Genomic DNA, 18,668 nt, shown 5'->3' with positions numbered 1-18,668 from the left:
GTCGGATTGATAAAGGCGGGCTAAAATTAGAAATGTATGGATTGCACTGTTCCCCTGGAGTCCATCTACGCTGCCCTGGGCAACCGCTGGGAAATGCTAATAGTCATTATATAGCCGTGATATTGCCAACTGACCTCTCTGAAGCAGATGGTCGGCTGCGACTCTAAATTTCATTTCTGAATCATCAAACAGCTGCGAATGCATTTCATTTTTCCCAGAGGAACTCGAATTGCGGGCTATAGCCTACCGCGTTTCCCCCTGTTATTTTCTGGATGTATTTTAAGCCTATAGCGAAAACATTCTGTCATGTTTAATATTTCTTAAATATATGCGCATGGTATCTATTTGATCAATGTCTCGAATATTTTGCGAAATTGTTTTCCCCAGCTGAACATTACATTGGTGTCAGTGCTGAACGCGATTACCCAAGGGCAGAATGATTGTGGTCTCCTAAAGCGTGTCGACTAGAGCGGTGATTGGACGTTGTATATTTTTCCGCAATTATTTGGCTGCAGTATCTGACATTTGTTTTTTCATGTTCCGTTTGTGTTCCAACAGAATTATTTTAAATAAAAAATATTATCATGCCACCAGGTGGCAGCATTTATGTATAAAATATTCACCGTGTAGGAATTCTAAGTCACCCATTTTGTATACTGAGGGAAGGAAGTCATGGGCAAACAAAATAAATGCTACTGAAAATGCGTACTCAAAACGTCTATCACTCGGGATAAAATGTACTGAAAAGTGAAGTGGTTTTGCAAATATAATTCCGGTCGATTATACAGAAGACGATGCAGGTGAGGACGATAAAGATGACAGAGAAGCTATCGGCTAAGCTATAGTTGTAGTTAAGGCACATAGTTAAGCATCAGGCTATAGTTATACTAGTTAGAATAACTAGCGGAGATTAGATGCAGTAACTGAGAACAAGTTAGTGTTACGACAGCCTAAGCTCCCATCTGTCAGCTGCACAAATACTGTACGTCAACACAGACCTCTGAGTTTCTGAACCAAGGTTTATCTTGAATGCAACCCAAAGGTATTATTGATATCAGTTTCTGTCACATTCTTTATTCATTATTTCAACTTTCAGTCGCTTGAACACTTGGTTGCTTTCTGGGAGAGGCCACTGGTGTTTTTTAAACCTTAAGTAGACAAGAATTCAATGAATAGGCTATATGCACATTTATTTAATAACAAATTATTTAATATACAAAAGTATAAACATTTTTCAAGTGATACCTACAATAACACAAAACTATTTTTAAAGAGTTTTACTGAAAAAATCATATTACACATGACTTTCCTCAAAATAGCCTCTTTTGGCATTAATTACAGTTAAACAAATTATTGGAAGTCTATCCAATCGTTTTGCCAATGGGGAGGTGGGAGGGAGGTGGTGGGGAAGTTAAATTGAGTGAAATCTTCTCTAAGTTTATTTTTTAAAAATTAACCAGAAGTAGCCTAATGTCGTTGGCCTGTAGTGTAAGTAAAATAGGCAATAAAGTTGTATGAAATACGGCAAGGTTATTCGCTGTGATAAATGGCAAAGTAATTTAAGATTTCCAGGTGCAGTGTTAAGTACACACTCAGAAGGGTCCAGCTGATGGGCCGTAATGTTAAGAGGAGAAGAAGACCAGGCAGGTCAAGAAGCAGTAAATAAAAAAATCATCTGGTGTCTAGCAAAAGAAACCATTGTAGTATTGCACCACAACTACAAGAAGAACTCAGTGCAGCTAGAAAGAAGCCAGTTCACCTGACTACAGTGAAACAGAAACTATGTCCTACTGGTCTGAAAGGATGTGCTATTTTATTTGCACAACATACTAAAGCTATTAGGTTACATGGGGTTTAAAAGAAAAACTTAATGTTGATCTGATTTCACTCAATTTATTCACTTGCCTCCCACTTTGCAAAATTATTAGATAGACTTCCAATAATTTATTTAATTGTAATTAAAGCTAAAGGAGGCTATTTTGAAGAAAGTTGTGTCAAAAATTATTTATAAGTAAAAGCCATCTTTTTGTGTTATTGTAAGTAGGAAAAAAAACTACTTGTTTGTTTGTTGTTTTGTTATTCAATAAATGTTCATTTATTACCTATGACTTTTTTCATATTTTGCAGCCTCTGAATGGCTTCCTTGGCTTTCATTGGCACAACTCTGGTCCTTATGCTGATAGATATTCCTGGAGATCTGTAGGTTTTCATTTCAACCTTAATTTGGCATGCCTGATTGTATTAATTAGTAGCTCATTGAGATCTCTAGCTGTTGAATAAGGTGTGCTTTATTAGATTTGGAGTGAACACCTACAAGACGATAGATCTCCAGGAACGTGGTTGGGCAGCCCTCCATTAGGGTCTGTTCATGGCGCATTTCTCCTATGTTTTCATTCTGGTTGGAGCACTGTAAGCTGGCATCTTCATAATAATGATTTTTTGTCTCACATGCACACACACACACACACACACACACACACACACACTCACACACAGACATACACAACCTATCATTCTGGAGGCAAGAATTGTTCCATTGTTTTATAGACATAGTTGACTGCTGTTGTACCCTTGAGCAAGATATTTAACCTGAATGGCTTTGCTAAAATAATTCTGTATAGACAGATATATTAGAGCATACCTTGCTCTAGACTGAAAAAAAATCTCATAAGCAAAGAAATAACAGTTAAGTTCTACAAGAATGATATTAGTAAATACATTCTCCATTGCGACTAATAATTTTAATATGACTGTAGATACTATTATCATGCGGTGTAAAATAGAAGAAAAAAATAATTCACAAACATAAATCACACACTTTCTTTTTTATTTATGAATGTGTCCATAGATAACATTGAAATGGATCATACTCTGACAATAACAGACATCACTTCTCTTGTTCATAACACTGACACTGGTACGAAAGTCCACAGGTTCACAGACACGGCTTCACAATCCAGGAGGATTTACAGAGTTCACTTCAAAAAAAAAAAAAAAAAACACAAATCAGGCAGTCAAGGCTTGGCCTGCTTTAGAAAATGGTAGGAAAGCAACACTGCCTTTGAAAAAAACCCTAGAGTTCATCATTTTGGAAGTGCTTGCCATTTTGGAAGTACCCTTGAAATTTCAAAAGGATATCAATATCAGTACCTAAAAAATCACCAGTAAAAATAGTTCCTCTCTGTAAAAATGTGTTAGCAGGGCAAACCTTGACCAGATAATTCACATACTGTGTGCACAATGTTTTTTATTTTTATTTTTTATTTATTTAGTACAACAACAACACTGTCATTTAATACAAATTTGTACAGAGAATTCCACTTGTTTCAAAATAATGCCCTGAACGTATGCATTATCTATCTGTTAGTGTTTATTCATATCTTTCCTCTAAAATAATTGAAATATTAATGCAGTTTGGTACCTGAATCATCTTATCAAATCACAGTTTTGCTTTATGTATTATTATCATTTCTCTCTCTGAAACAGAATGAAAGCGTCGCCATTTTTCACTCTATATATATATATATGTGTATTTTTTCCCACGTTCTCTGGCAGTGACACGTTTCACATGGTTTCCCCCCATTCTGTTCATTTTTTCAGCCCCCTTGGGGACTATGCCATGCACTCTTTAATAACATCCTGAGCGAGATTTGAAACCAGTTACAAATGTAAACATACCCTTTTCTGCAATGAATGGAGCCAGAAAGGCACAAATGATAAGACCTACACAGCTTTAAGCTACAGTACCTACAAGGGAATTTTGGTTATATTAGCTTAATAGAAAGTTCCATTCTACCAAACATGCCTTTCTCTACTGTGTGTTTGTGTGTGTGTGTGTGTGTATGCATGTGTGCTCATTTGTTTGTGTGTCTAAATATGCATTTTTTAAGTTGTCCTTTTTAATTGAAAATTCAGGAGGGTGCACATCTTTCAAGTATAGGCAAGTACTACCTCCTCACCTATTTTCCAGCTGAGAACAACTGTTTGTGTACTTGTTCTACACATCATGTGATCAGTGGCATGAAACAGCTAGGGATGTCTTGAGCTAGCACTACGTGTGTGAGTGGGTGTATGTGTTTGTGTGATTACAAAGCCAACACATGGATATGCCCAAAGAACTTTATGGCCCTCATAGCACTTTAACTGGTAGAACTGGATTTAAGACCATGAGGAGAGGATACCAGAGTTAAGTTAAATCTTAATCATGTTTAGCGTTGGTCCGGGTCTGGTTGTGGTTACTCGCATTGCATTTACTGAAAAGTTATTTTGCAATGACATTATCCTGACTAGCCTGTCACCACATAGGTGCTAATTGCTTAGTTGTTATAAAGAAGTACCTTAGTATTTTTAACAAGGTCACAAAATATAATCAATACAAATATGAATATTAATGAATACTGAAATCTTTCCACCATTCATATGCAAATGCCAACATGTTCTATGTCACCATTAAATCCACAGACACCCCATCATTTTGGTTGTAATGCCCCATTATAGTACCATCATGGTTGTCATGCAAATCTTTGTTTCACTGTGTTCTGGACACCTGAAGACAAATAAAATATCTTGTTTCACCTTCAGCCACTTCAATCAGTGAAACAAACGTCATAGGTTAGAATTCGATATGTCAAAATTTAAGAGCGAGCATATTCAAGAACTTGGTCAAAGAGAATATAATTGATATGATTTGTAGTTTATATCAATATGAAAATAGAATCATGTTTATCGGGAGAAAATATATTTCCCAGTCAGATGCATTAACTTTCTCCCAGAATCAAGCTCCAAAGTAAAAAAAAAAAAAACAGAAAATAAATGAATACATAAATAAAATCAGATTTTTTTTTGTTGATATCAAATCCAGTTTATGCTTCAAACTCCACTTCGTTCTTCTGGTACAGGGGTACAGTACAATAATCTCTTTACCCATGTTTCATTCTCTTTTTCAAGACAATGACTTTATCCAATCAAAGCTGGAGCTAGGCTACAATGGATTATTGTGCTGTAAAAATGGTTGTTCTATTATTAAAATGAATGATGATATAAGTATCAATTCAAACAAAATAAAAATTGTGCAAATTAGAACAAAAATAATACAGCCTGACGTATGTCATTCCATACACTTGTTATTTGTTATTCTATGAAAATTATTATTTGCTATTTAAGAGAAAAAGTGAAAACCTAGATTGGATCAAGTCCCTTGTCTTTGAACCAAAAAACATTCAACAATTGACACAGGACAGAGATTTACATTTAGTAACAGCAAACAAAAACATACATTTCTCCCAGTACACATTCTGGTGTACTGAATGGATTATTGGCTGACAATCAATGCCAAATTCTCAGGGTCAAGGCTAAAAGCTTTTGTTGGCATACCTGGTCATTTTCAAGAGGGCACGACATTTTGCTGTGTGTTATTGTCTATTGTCATTTCAAAGTCTTTCTTTGTATTGTATGAGCTTCCAAAACATATTAGCAGAATGCTGCAGCTAGCTACCACATAACTTTCCACAAGTTTGCTTATTAGCTTGGAGACATTGACTGAGCCTGTAGCGTGTAGACATTACCTGTCTGCAGCTTCACAAGCTTCACAAGTTCATTTACATTTTCATATCCATATCTTAATGAATTTTCTTGAATAAATTGACTGAACACTCTCACCAAAGTTGTAATTACCTGACTACTGTACATGTGACTAAGCAAATGGAACATCCACAGTTAACAGCTTGTGCAAGGTACAGTGTCTGAATGGGTACTTCAAAATTACCAAATTGTGATTTCTTTGTCTCCAAAGACAATGATTTAGTCAAAATTACCAACAGTTATCTACACTATATATACTTAACACATTTGTCTAGGTAATGACAGAGTTTGTTGAAGGAGATCAAAAAGATCAGCTTTCAGCTTTGAAAAAGCTCATTTACCAAGAATCTTTCTTTTTTAAAAGCCACCTAAAGCCACAGTCAACCTGGTCTGTATCAGGATTAACCTCTTGAAAATTATACAGTTCACAGAGTCATTTAGACAAATATCAACTTTAGCTTTTGATAAGCTACAAGTGAAAGAGCAGAGTTAACAATTACACTGGAAAAATATATGTATATTTATATATAGTTTTTTTTTTCTTTTTTATTTATTATTTTTAATTTTTTTACAGAATGTATATATAGTGTATTTATGGCCTTCCTGGCAAGAAATAAAGGCATTTATAACAATCACAACTCTATTGTAAGCCACGTACGAGTGACCAGAGGGTAGCGTCATTGCTGAATGAGAATACAGAAAGTAAGAGTTAGTGGCACTTTGTGCATTGAAAATAAAAAACGAGAATAAGGCTACAAGGGTATATGCTTATCTGTAATAAGTTGTCTTAGGATTCAGCCATCCCTAAAAGAGAAATTTCTTTCAGCATGTGTTTTCAGACCCATTTTGACCAGAAACACGTTTTGGAGACAGTGTTATATGTTCCAGTATGTCATCATGACAGACTGATAAAATAATGCAATGGAAATGAAATAAGCACAAGGCAGTCATGATATTAAGAATGTTTCAGGAGAGCCAACTATGGCTGCTACAGAGTGCTCAGAGGTCAGAGACGGTAACTTTTTGTTTGTTTTGTTTTTTGCAGTCTACTTTGCCCTGTAAAAATCAACAGGTCCAGTGACTACACAAACTCTGGGACCTACAGCAAATGTTTCTTTTTACAATCTGATAGGAAGAACTGCTGGTATATCATGGAAACATTATTAGTCAAGGTGTTGTGCAATATTTTTTTTCGGAACATGATTTTTCTTTTATTTAAATGTCAACGGAGGTGTATGTTCATACTCAGCCACCACAAACACACAGACAGAACAAAATAAATATACAATATTACCATTCATGATTTCTTAAATATTAAATAAATAATAAATACATCCTTTTCATCTTATTTCACTATCAGTTGCAGATGTTCACAGATACTTTGTGGGAACAAAAAAATAATATTAATAAAATAAAAACCTTTAAAAAATTATCAAAAACCTGTCAGTTATAAAATACTTGCACTTAAAAAAAGTTTTAAAAATCCCATCCTTCAAAATAATACAAAATATAAAATAATTAATCATGGTTGATTTTTCTTTTTTAAACACTAATGAAAGAGACTTCTCTCTTTCCTCGTGGTCATTTAAAAACATTAACAGTTTGAGTTGCATTTTGTCTTACAAAACAATAAATTCAATCAATAGATAAGATTAAATAAATAGGCGAAATCAACATAAAATAGAATTAATAAATTACAAATTTAACCTTCACAGATTCATCTTAAATAAGTTATATAACAATAAGTCGAACTACAAACTACTCATTCAAATGAAGTGCAATTTCTATGCTCATAAATACTATCAATATTACTAGATGGATTGGAGTTTATTTACAGAATATATCATAGTAGTTTCTTTTCAGGAGAAAGAGGCTGAGATTGCTGCACTTTGAACTGGTTTTCAGTTGCTGTTTTCTTTGACAGAAGCGTTATTGGGGGATTTGTCCATAGAGGTTAAGTGACCAAGGACCGCCTGCTGTATTGGTAACGCTATCCTTGACCATGTGCGCATGTTCCTGCTCCTTGACTCAAGAAACCACAGTCCGCAAAGCCCCGACTCTGGTTTGTCTTCTGTTCTGGTTTGTTCAATTCATTCCTTTTTTTTCGCTATGGTGGGCCACTGCCAGCTACATCTCAGTCCCACCCCTTTCTCAAAAAAGTGAGACAACACAATGTGCAATTTAAGGCCCTAATGCACACCATTGTGTTCATTAAGGAAGGAGCCTCTTCTCACAAAGGCAGAGGGCCACTGTATTTCTGCTAACCGCTATATACACATAAATAACTTGTTTTGATGGGCCAATTGCAGTTTCTTCAAATACAGCGTGCCGAGCAAACACACAGGGTATGAGTAGACATTCAATTCATTTTCTTTCCTTTGTTCATTTCTGCAGAGGCAGGTGCTGGCATCCAATCTGACATCTGCGTGTTTGATCCTGATCATTATTTTTTTATTTTCTTTTTTTTTTCAACAGCAGACTGAAGACTGCTGAGTATGACAATCTGGGACAGCCAAACGTCAACAACAGAAAAAAAAAGTAGAAAAGGAAAGAATTTGGTTCCGATCCACTTGTCCTTACAATCCCAGTGGCAGCAGCATGGTTGGATTTGGTCCTGGTATTTCTATTTATTTATTTATTTATTTATTTATTTACTTATTTATTTTTGTTATGGAATGCTCCCTGGAAAGACGTACTTTGCAGCTGTAAAACCTGAATGCCCTTTTTTTGTATTGTTTGATTATTTATATATATATATCAATATGCATGTTTCCTTAAATTCTTCAGATTTTCTTATCAGACCTTGATGCCTTTTACTGCTTGGTTAATGGTTTCTAGCAGGGCTTTGTTCTCTGGGTTCTGGTAGCATTCCTTATTGGAGTACATGTCAGTGAGGATATTCACGTAGGCGTCGAAATTCTGCTCAGTTATTGGCTCCTGCTGAAGTAGAAAAGTTCAGACATTCAAGGATAGAACTAAGTAAAAAAGTAGAACCTGCTGCAAAACGTAGTACAGAATGGCATAATTTCCATGTGACAGTTATACAATAGTGTGAGGCGGAATGCATAGCTAAAATATACTACCTCTGGTTCTATGCCTCCTAACAAGATTTGATTTGAACCAAGATTCATAAGCATAAATATGAATATTTTCCCAAATGTGAATGCGCATGGACAGTAGGTTGTTGACATCTTAAAAAAGTCCCTTAGAATTTTGCTTCAAACATATGACAAATAATTATTTATGACAGCAATCCAAATAAAAAATAAACATTAAAAGTTAAATTTAAAAGATATAACCCACACTATTCTGTGGCAGTGTGTTTACTTGACTCACTACACACATTTTGACCTGGCCTGACATACGCTATATTCAAGTGTTAAATCAACTCTAAGTCCAACAGGGACCATATGTACTCTGTAAGAGTTGATTTAACACTGGACATTTTACCGTGTATATGCAAGCATGTACGTAGTTGAATAAATGAGCTTGGCTCACCATGTGTGGTAGGCGAATGTTGGCCAGGCTATGGATCAGAGCCTGGCTCAGTCCCGACAGCTCCATGAACAGGGCCTCGTTCTGCTCTTCAATGATTTTGTTCTCTTCCTCAATGTTCTTCAGGTTCTTCTCCATGGATGAGATCTGTGAACACCAAAACCAGTGTTTTCATGTATTGGAATGTTTCCATAAGGCTGATATCACTAGTGAAAAACAGATGGTTTTCATCTCTTCCGCAAGAAATAGAACGTAAATCCAAAAGTTACAACCTGCAACATCCTGTTCCATGCTTACACTCAGCTTAAGCTTAAATAGTGAAGCAAAAACTAGAGTAAATGAAGACTTCAATGGATAAAAGGCCAATGAACATACCTGTGTCTGAAGGTTGACCATGTCAGCCTCCATCTCAGAGTTGGACTCATTCAGTTCACTGATCTCTTTGTTCAGTTGCTTGATGTCTTCATCATTGTCTAGAACTAAGGAGAAAAGAAAGGACACTAAGCATTTTTAACCTGAGAGAAAGTGGAACCGACTTTACCCAATGATTCACTGGTTCGTCAGAACCACTTTAACCAAACATTTGAATTAACATTGCTTGTGGGAAAAAAGCTTCATAATGTCCTTCCTTCCAGTCTTACCATCACTGGCCCTGAATTTGGTGCTTAGATATTCATCCCCGGGAAGCTTGGCTTTCTTTTTGGCGAAGGAAGCTCTGGGGCAGCCGGAGAGACTGTGAACACAAGTGGAAACATCATATACAGCCTTTTTAGAGAACCTTTGCTGACACATGACTTACGCACGTCTATTCATTGGTTTCACATGACATAATATTCCAGATGTGCCCCTATATGAGGTCTTAATATGAGGAACTGTACAGGAGAGTCAATGGTGCAGTACAGCTTTGAGGTTCTGGTTCTTTTTTCAGTGGTAGAAACACATTTGGCAATCCCAAGTACTGTCATTTTTCAGAATAGTGTTTCTGAGCATTTGAGTGTAAAACAATTCCACTCCATTATTATTTGGGGTTTAGACACACTGAGGATGGTGAATATGACAAGTTTTCTTTAAAAAGCCATGGGACAAAAACCTATAAAAAACCTCCTGTATGGGTTGTTATAATTGTCATTGTGACATTATTGTATTAATTTATCAGTCTCAAAGAGCAACATATAATGCAGGAGAACATTTCTATGGCATTTGATAACGCGGGCCCCAAGAAGCCAAGCCCCTGTTTCCTGGCTTACCTCCTGTGTGTGAGGAAACTACCGTTGGCGTGGCCTGAGCCATCACAGCCAGGGGTGGGGCAGGTAGGGCCCTCGGTCTTGAAGGACTTCCAGGAGAAGGGAGAGCCATTGAGAAGCCCCTCCTTCTGTCTGCGTGCAGCCAGTGGGCACCCGTAGGCACTGCGGTGGGTGGCGTACTTCCCACTGATGTGACCCAGACTGTCGCACCCCGGAACCGGGCATCTGAAAAATGGCATTGGGAGGAGGGGGGAGGGGTGGGGGTGGTATCAAGGGTAGGAAGGAAGAGGGAGATGATATCAGTGGGCAGCAGACAGAAAAAATGTGGTCGAAAGGCCAGTGATGAAGACAAGTGAAACTGGTTGAAATATCACCTTGTAACAGTCATTTTGCCACAGTCTCCTGCTATGATCATGTTTTTAGGTTTACATCAGGGGTTTATTATTACCTTGTGCTTTTGAAAGTTGAAATACCAGCAATACCCCGTCAATTTGAATCGTGCCAGCACTCCACTGTGCAATTTCCCATAAAACCTTTCAAATCTAAATTTGCAATGAGGGTTTCCAGAAGAAAGGCACTTACAGATGTCTGGGAGATGGTATCACAATAATGAAGCCTCCATCAACTTACTACTCCAGCAGAGACGGGAGTATTCTTCCTGATTGTACAAGGTAGTATTTTACCAGATAGGATTTCTCATTGCCTTGATATTTTCGTGGCAAAATACAAACATCCAGCACAGGGAGAAAAAAAAAAAAAAAAGGACAAAGGACAGTTTGCATCGTCCTATGAGTAGCATGCTACGAGCAGTCACAATCATTTCAGAAGTGATCTGAAATGTTGTCCTATTTTAAAACTTTAGGATTAGTACACATAACCTACACTGGTTTACTCTACCATGAGCTGCAGCAGTATAACGCTGAGGTACCAGGGCACCTCAGGTGGGGATGGGCATAGGAGAACATGGCGTGGCGGCACTTAAGAGAACAAGCTGGATGGGACACACGTCTCCCTGCCACACGGCTGAGGGCGGGAGCGGCTGTCTGACCGTTTTGTTACCAAGGAGTATTAGCATAAAAAAAGACAAAAGGTGTGGCTCTCTTTCCAGTACGAACTTTAGGAGCTCGGAGTCCTCCTTGTCGTCCTTGGTGGGAGTTGTTTTTATTCCACCTTTCTTGGCACGCGGGCACCCAGACAAACTGAAAAAAGAAAGCGTGAAGCCGATAAAAAAAGGTGGGAAACACCTTCCAACAATTTCTTGTTTGTTTTTTTTTTGTTTCTTTTTTTTTTGGTGTGGATGTTGCTGTTGAACAAAGGGGATGGAGAGATGGACAAAAAATAAAGAAGATATAAACCAAAACGAACAAAACAACGGAACAACTTATGAAATGAATAAAAACGGAAAAGTTGAAAAAAACTAAACGCATGTAGTAAAAAAGGTTAAAAAAAAAAAAGTTTCAAAACGTGTTATATATGCGAGTGTCCTGTCTAAAGATGCGTTTTTCTGTGAATTTCAAACAGGGGAGACTGACTACATAACTCTAAAGCTGTCCTTCCAATGAAATGGCAAGCAAGAGAATGATGGTGATGATAATGCATGCGTACCTTCTGTGGGAGGCGTAGTTTCCAGTGATATGACCAGACCCATCACATCCTGGAGTGGGGCACCTGCAAGGAGAGAAGGGGGGGTGGGGAGGTACAAGGAAGGGACATCAGCATGACCAATATGCTACAGAACGGTATACAACAGCATGAAACTGCATGCACCCGACTGTACGTCTTCATACAAATACACTGCTACTTAATTTCATGTCAGACCACCAACAGCACTACTTCAGTATTCCATCCCATTAAACACATGCTGGGCAAATGATGACAGATTCTTTTTTTTTTTTTTTGCTTCATTCAACAACCCATACATCAAATAACAGTGGCAGGACTTTAATAAAAACTGAAGTGTGACTACAGCTACAGGAAGTCAAACAGACATGGCACTCCAGGGACAATACTGGTCCTCAGTATGTAAATTTATGTATTAGAGACCATGTCACAATTTTTGTAGTTTGCACACCGTGCTGACAGTATTGGTTCAGCTCAACTCTAAACAGCAGATTGTGAGACCACAGCAGAGCAAGCAAAGCCCGGAAAATATGATACACAGGACATGCGGTCTTTCTCTCATTCCTTTCATGAAACGTTACATAAAATGATCAATATTTTGTCTTCAAATCAAGTGAATAGTCAGATATTTTAATTGGTTAACTGATCAGGATCAGAAATTGAATGGAATTTGACAGGGCTGAGACTGTAGAGGCAGGGCAGTGGAGGTTCAAGGCAGACACAGTAGTCAACATGGTAGCAATAGTACAGTCAAGTTGGGAAAATAGCACAGTTGAGAACAGACATACTTGAGCTCAGCAGAGTGGGCTGCCATGAGGGACCGCAGGCTTTTATCAGCTAGAGGACAACCAGACAAGCTGGAAGAGAGGGAGCGAAGGAGAGAGGAGGAGAGAGAAGGAGGAAGAGAGAACGCGAATCAGGTCAGAGGAAAAGGTGGAAACGGAAGAGAAGCCTTTCCATAAATAAACCACTCTTACAAAAATACAAAAATTAGCTTAGCGTAATTACGCGCATTACATACATTTTATCCAAGGCTGGAGTGAGATAATCTGACTCCGCTAGAGTTTAAACATTGTTGGGCACTGCATATCTCTGTAGCATACCTGCGATGGGATGCATAGTTTCCAGTGATGTGGCCACTTCCGTCACAGCCAGGAGTAGGGCACCTGGAGGAAAGTGCATGAGGGAGACACACTTGAGCCAACTGGACTGACATCACAATTTTATAGAGCTTTACAGACCAATTTTCCGTGCTAAATTGGCTTCCCAACTGAATGATTTTGTGTTGGACTCCTTCAAATGCATGTGCTATCCAAATGAGTTGCTTAATTTCTGTGTGGAATGCGTGTGAAACCGTAATTAACATTTCACATCGGTGCTCATCGGTACATACAAAATGTGACAACCTTGAGCAAAACAACCTTCCTGTAGGAACTCCATCGCTGGTGCAATGGCTTAGCATTCCTGGCCTGGGTGCTTCATTCCTTGTAAACAAAAAATTTAAAGACCTACATCTGACGATCATTTGTTCTAGATTCTATATCAGATATTAGTTTTGTGATTGGTCGTTAGCAAGTGCAAGTGACCACACCCACAGCTACGCTGCAGGGTAGTGTACTTACAGCAGCAGCTCTTTTTTGCAGTCCTTGGTCTGGAATTTTACTTTGAAGCTGGGGGTCGTGACCTCTCCAGGGTACTTCCTGTCTTCCAGGCAGTCTTGCATCATCTCGCAGTCCTCAGCATCAGATGAGGCAAATGACTGTGCAGTCTGTTCCATCTGTGCAAATAAACCAAGATATTCCATTTCTTTCTACCTTGTGAGATCCTGGTGATATTAATTTGCCATGATGAACACTACTTTGTTTTAAATGCTTTGTTTTATTTCAAGTATAAAAAGAAATAAAGAAAAAAATAAAGCTGACCTCCTCCAAGTCTTCCTCCCGCTGGCGATTGGGTTTGGTGTAGTCCAGAGGCCCCTCCCACTCCTCCTGTTTGTAGGCGTGGCTGGGATGGGGAGAGGTCATGTCACTGCTGCCTGGGTGCTGGGAGGAAGAGGAAGAGGAAGGGTCCGGCGAGCGCACCCCAGGACTGACACAGGACAGACTGCCTTCCCGCTTGACGGGTTTCTTCATGCTGAGGTCCAGCGTGCCGTTCTCATCCACTTCAATGTCCATGCTCTGAAGGCGGGAGGAGGTCAACCATAATCAAGCCCTGACATCATCGTACATTACTGCTGAAAATGTATTTCCTCACACGTGTCCACACTGTCAGTCTGTAAGTGATGGCTCCATCCATCCATAGCCTAGACTTCATTCATGAAAAGCCAGTGCAGTGTTTAAAAGGACTGATAAGAGCTGGGGGAAGGCGAGTGAGCACTGAGGAAATGGGCTTGCTTCCCAAATAGCTCCATTCCCCCATTTATCATCCTTTTTATCCCAATCCCAGAAAAAGAAATTATATCTGGAAATCGAAAAGTGGTGGAAGTAGTCACTCTCTAAGGAGCTGAAAGCTTTTAAAAATCACTCTGTGAAAAAAGTGCTGGTGCAATTATACCACCAACAGGGAAAAAAAAAACATTTTTACCCACAGAATGTCTGATTGTACCAAGTGGTAAAAGAGAAAGGCCACCTGGCCACTTTAATAGACAGCCTGGCAGGAAGCAAAATGTAAAAAAAGGAGTGCACCAGCAGAGAATGATGCAATTTCAGCTCAATATTTTTCTCCTTCCGCATATCAGCATTCTACCACTTCTGCTACAGCAAGTAACACAATGATTATCACTGTTACTACGGCCACAACTGCTGCTGCGTATACAATGACTATGACTATCTATTAATTGCCTCGGCTACTCTGTAAAGCACTGTACAGCATTCTTCTCATTATTATTATTATTATTATTATTATTATTATTATTACCACCAGCAATACTACTAATGCTGCTTCTACTGCCTCTACTACAGCTTCTACTGTTAGCACTGAATGTTTTATTAACCTCTTCAGAAATTCCTCTGATATGAATCAGAGGACCAGAAACAGAATGGTGGAAGAGGGAAGGGCTTTAATGCTTGGAATGAGAGGACAAGGGGAGGGAGAGGCCTACCTTACTGGCCAGGTCCTGTTGTTTGGTGCTCAGGTTCTCCGGCCTCTCCCAGCAGCGGGTGGAAAGGTTGAGAATGGCGGTGGCGGCCATGTGGGCGGCCTCAGCATCATGGGAGTAGTCATACCCGCTGGAGGAGGAGGAGGAGGACGAGGCGTTCTTCGCATAGCCCCCCGGCAGGCTGCGACTGGGGGACGAGGCCTTGGGGAATGGTTTGGCTGCCAGGCCGAGAGGGACAGACACCAACAATGTTACACTTCACAAAGGCTGCCATTCCTCTTTCCAGCTCAATGTATGTGAATTTCTTTTGCAGAAAGGTACGAAACCTTTTCAGTTTGGAATTTTTGCACTCATTTTTGCCCACATGCCCCATATAAGTTGCCCTATAAGCCATATTGCTGCATATGGTTACTGAATATAGTTACATTGCGAGCCACCTGTAGTATGGAAAATAGCATAGAAGAAAAAGACTCGGAACAACACCCAGAAAACTATAAACTCTACAAGTGCAGTGCAGACTTCAGGATCCTTACGTTTAAAGGCTTTTGGTGAGGTTTCACTGGTGTGTATCTTTGGCGCAAGCATGCGTTTTCCAAAGACCTGAACGTCGAAGCTTGCATAATCAAAGGAGACTTTGGAGTACTTTTCCAGCTCCTTGGCCAGGTTGGCGCGGGGTGTGGTGGGGAGCACGTTGGGTCTGTAGCTACCGTACTGAGGGATCTCCAGCTGCTTCACAAAACACATGGGCCTGCGGGCGGGCGGGAGAGAGGAGACAGAGCTGTGAGAGGAGAGGAAACAGGAGAGAGAGAGAGAGAGAGAGGAGAGGTGAGGCGTGGACAATGGAGACAATGACAAAAAAATTGTAATGGGCGACCGAGAGCAAGAGAGATGGGAGGGTTCAGTGACAGCCAAAACACAGGAGGCACAGCATTTTTTTTTCAATTTCTGTTTTAGTTTTGGAGGGAGCACAGCAGAAAAGGGAAGCAATAGGACACAACAGAAAGATGAGGAAAAAAGAAAGAGGAGAGATAAGAGAAGGAATACAGCGAGAGAGGAGAGTGTGGAAGAGGAAACAGGGAGGTGGTTTAAGGAGGGGGGAGAGAAGGGGGCGAGGGGAAAACCTGGTGTGGGAGTTCAGTGAAGGCAGAAAGATGAGAGAGTGAGCAAGAATACAGCAGAGAAAAGAGAGGGACAACAGAGGGGAAGAGATAGTTGCCTTGGGAGTAAGAGGTGCAGGGTTTAAAGCTGTCTTATCAGCACAGGGCACATTTACATATTGTACTGCCAGGAATTTAAGAGCTTTAAACCCTCTCATTTTCTTGGAGAGCGGAGTGCCCTGTCAGATGTGCTTGGGTAAATCCACCAGCAAACGAGTGCGTCGAAACAGATTCCATGCTCTTTTTTTTATCCGGGGCCGGGCAAATTAAAGTGGGAAAGGTTGGAACGATATCATACAGCTCCCTCCCATCTCGTCCCAGTCACAGAAAGGCAGGAACTGATTCCATTTACAACAAGACCTCGGTTAAAGTCGCCCGTGCAGTGTGGTTCTAACCCAGGGCTTACTGCTGGAGGAGCCAGACTTCTCCTCAGTAAAACACTCTTAATATAGAACAAAGACCGCAGGATTAGTATGACTAATCAGTTGTATTTCCACATCTTATTTCTCTAATGTGAACATTAACAGACAGAATGCGAATTTATTTAAGTCTCTTTTATGTTTTGCATGTATTGTTCACAAGGTTTCACATCATATAAATGCTCATCTGAATTTTTAAAAGGAGCTTAGGTTTGTTATGGCTTAATCCTGCATGCTTTGCCTGGCCATAGATGAGATGCCTCAAAGAAAGCCATTTTTTCTAGACTCAGAATGCCCTATAACTTACATAATTAGCGTATTTGCTGCATAATTAAAATACCCAGAATGTAACATGCACTCAGCATAAAACCACGCAGGTCATTAATTATAATTCTTGTATATGTGAGGAAGGGAGGGGGGAGGGGGTGTGTGCTGGGGCACAGATGCTTGGATTCAAACTGTATTTTTAAGAACTGACCAATCACATAGTACTTGCTGGAACTGCCGTTTGATTGAGAAAAGCAGTAAAGCAATCACATTGTTTTCTGTAGTTTCCCTCTGATTACTTGTTCACAGACAACTGGAAATACCATTGTGCAGACACACCACAGTGCATTGTGTGAGTGAGCTCCGAATGAAGTTTTAGTGCCAGCTAGTACTGAATAAGATTCAGTGAGTATTCAATGGGGCTGGGCCATCAGTAACCACTTACCTGAGTACTCTGTCAGAGTTGGGGCTCCCTTTGGGGTGTTCGCTTATAGGCTGAGGGAGCTGTTGCTTCTCGTGAGTTTTAGACAGCTTCTCCGCTGCTGCGATGGGGCACCCTGATAAACTGGGAAGAAAAAAAATGTGACTTGCGAGAGCAGTAGGGATTATATTCTAGAATAACTTCCGCAATTACCTCCTTACTAGCTATTGTTTCACCTAATTTCCCTGTGACTATATGACAAAAGAAGGCACACACTGTACTGTTAATTGTGTATCTATGTGTATCTTACCTTCTGTGGGTGTTGCGGTTGCTGTTGACATGACCCTGTCCTGTGCAGCCAGGTGTTGGGCACTTCAGCACGTTCTCGTGCATGGCCAGGACTGTGTGTGTGGACAACAGGCGGAACAAGAGGTGGTTTAGATCACACAAACTGATGGGGGCAATTTAGACCAGAAGGAGGGGGGTGGGTAATAAAGCATCCTAATGAAGCATTTTCTGGTTTGTTATAATTATGCTTTGTGAGTTTTGTCTCTTTAGTGTGGCATTTTAATGTGCGTATTTTCCTAATGACACAGTAAAAATGCACTATCCAAGATTAAATGTGCCTTAAAATGTGCTAATGGGTCCACTGCTTGTTAGTCTTGGAGCCATATGGGTCTCTGGAGAAAGTTTTAGCACAAACCCATACTCGATTAAATTTATACAAATAATGCTGTTAATACTGGTGGGCTGGACAGGCCGGGCTATTAATCAAAAATCAATCAGAAAAAACTTAAATCTGAAAAAAAACTTACACTGAAACTAATTTGTGTCCAACAATTAATGGGTGGATAGCCATTAAGAATGAACCTGTACCTAATACAAATTTCCTGTGCCAGATTCTATCCAGTGGCAGACTGAGGGACAGACAGAAGAGAACAGTACTCACTCTCTGGAGGGATCCTGTCCTTGTGCGGGCAGCCAGACAGACTGCGGTGGTGGGGGTACAACCCTGTCACATGGCCTGTCCCATCGCACCCAGGGGTGGGGCATTTGATTTCCCTTTTCTCTGGCCTAGAGCTTTCTGTGGTGGGAGAAGTGGGGAGCACTGATGGTAATGCTAATCATTCTCAAAGACCTTGCCAACTACCAGAAACAAAAATAAATATATAACTACAGACACATTTATTATTGTAATTATTCTCATTATTTATGATGATATGATTCGATTTTAATATGTACCAATTATCACAGGCGAGAAAATTAAAAGCCTGTGGCATCTTGGGCTCACTGAAACAAAAAATTGCTCTTATTAAGCAGCTCTTAGGGCCCTGCTCCGGTTCGGATATGTTTGCATTTCTCTGATTT

The 18,668-nt window shown here is 39.7% G+C and overlaps 1 protein-coding gene across 15 annotated transcripts in view; it reads right to left on the bottom strand.

Moving 5' to 3' along the window:
* Window positions 1–2,810: 2,810 nt before the first annotated feature.
* The window catches only part of myt1b (myelin transcription factor 1b), a 66,605-nt gene continuing 50,747 nt past the window's right edge, over window positions 2,811–18,668 (bottom strand). For 7 of the 15 annotated variants that reach the window (XM_035382633.1, XM_035382629.1, XM_035382636.1 and 4 more), the window contains 16 exons: window positions 18,250–18,384; window positions 17,611–17,701; window positions 17,325–17,444; window positions 15,570–15,814; window positions 15,040–15,254; window positions 13,862–14,116; window positions 13,562–13,716; window positions 13,043–13,105; window positions 12,728–12,796; window positions 11,925–11,987; window positions 11,435–11,518; window positions 10,323–10,544; window positions 9,717–9,808; window positions 9,451–9,554; window positions 9,079–9,222; window positions 2,811–8,520 (listed from right to left, as the gene is read on the bottom strand). In XM_035382633.1, the coding sequence (XP_035238524.1) occupies window positions 8,377–8,520; window positions 9,079–9,222; window positions 9,451–9,554; window positions 9,717–9,808; window positions 10,323–10,544; window positions 11,435–11,518; window positions 11,925–11,987; window positions 12,728–12,796; window positions 13,043–13,105; window positions 13,562–13,716; window positions 13,862–14,116; window positions 15,040–15,254; window positions 15,570–15,814; window positions 17,325–17,444; window positions 17,611–17,701; window positions 18,250–18,384 (2,201 nt within the window). In that variant the 3' untranslated portion in view covers window positions 2,811–8,376. The remainder of the gene's footprint in view (window positions 8,521–9,078; window positions 9,223–9,450; window positions 9,555–9,716; window positions 9,809–10,322; window positions 10,545–11,434; window positions 11,519–11,924; window positions 11,988–12,727; window positions 12,797–13,042; window positions 13,106–13,561; window positions 13,717–13,861; window positions 14,117–15,039; window positions 15,255–15,569; window positions 15,815–17,324; window positions 17,445–17,610; window positions 17,702–18,249; window positions 18,385–18,668) is intronic. The other 8 variants (XM_035382634.1, XM_035382644.1, XM_035382630.1 and 5 more) reach the window with 7 other exon arrangements.

The sequence above is a fragment of the Anguilla anguilla genome, chromosome 11 (genome assembly GCF_013347855.1).
Source record: "Anguilla anguilla isolate fAngAng1 chromosome 11, fAngAng1.pri, whole genome shotgun sequence".
NCBI lineage: Eukaryota > Metazoa > Chordata > Actinopteri > Anguilliformes > Anguillidae > Anguilla > Anguilla anguilla.
Note: the sequence above shows the minus strand (reverse complement) of the source record. Positions and strands in the feature narration are given on the sequence as shown.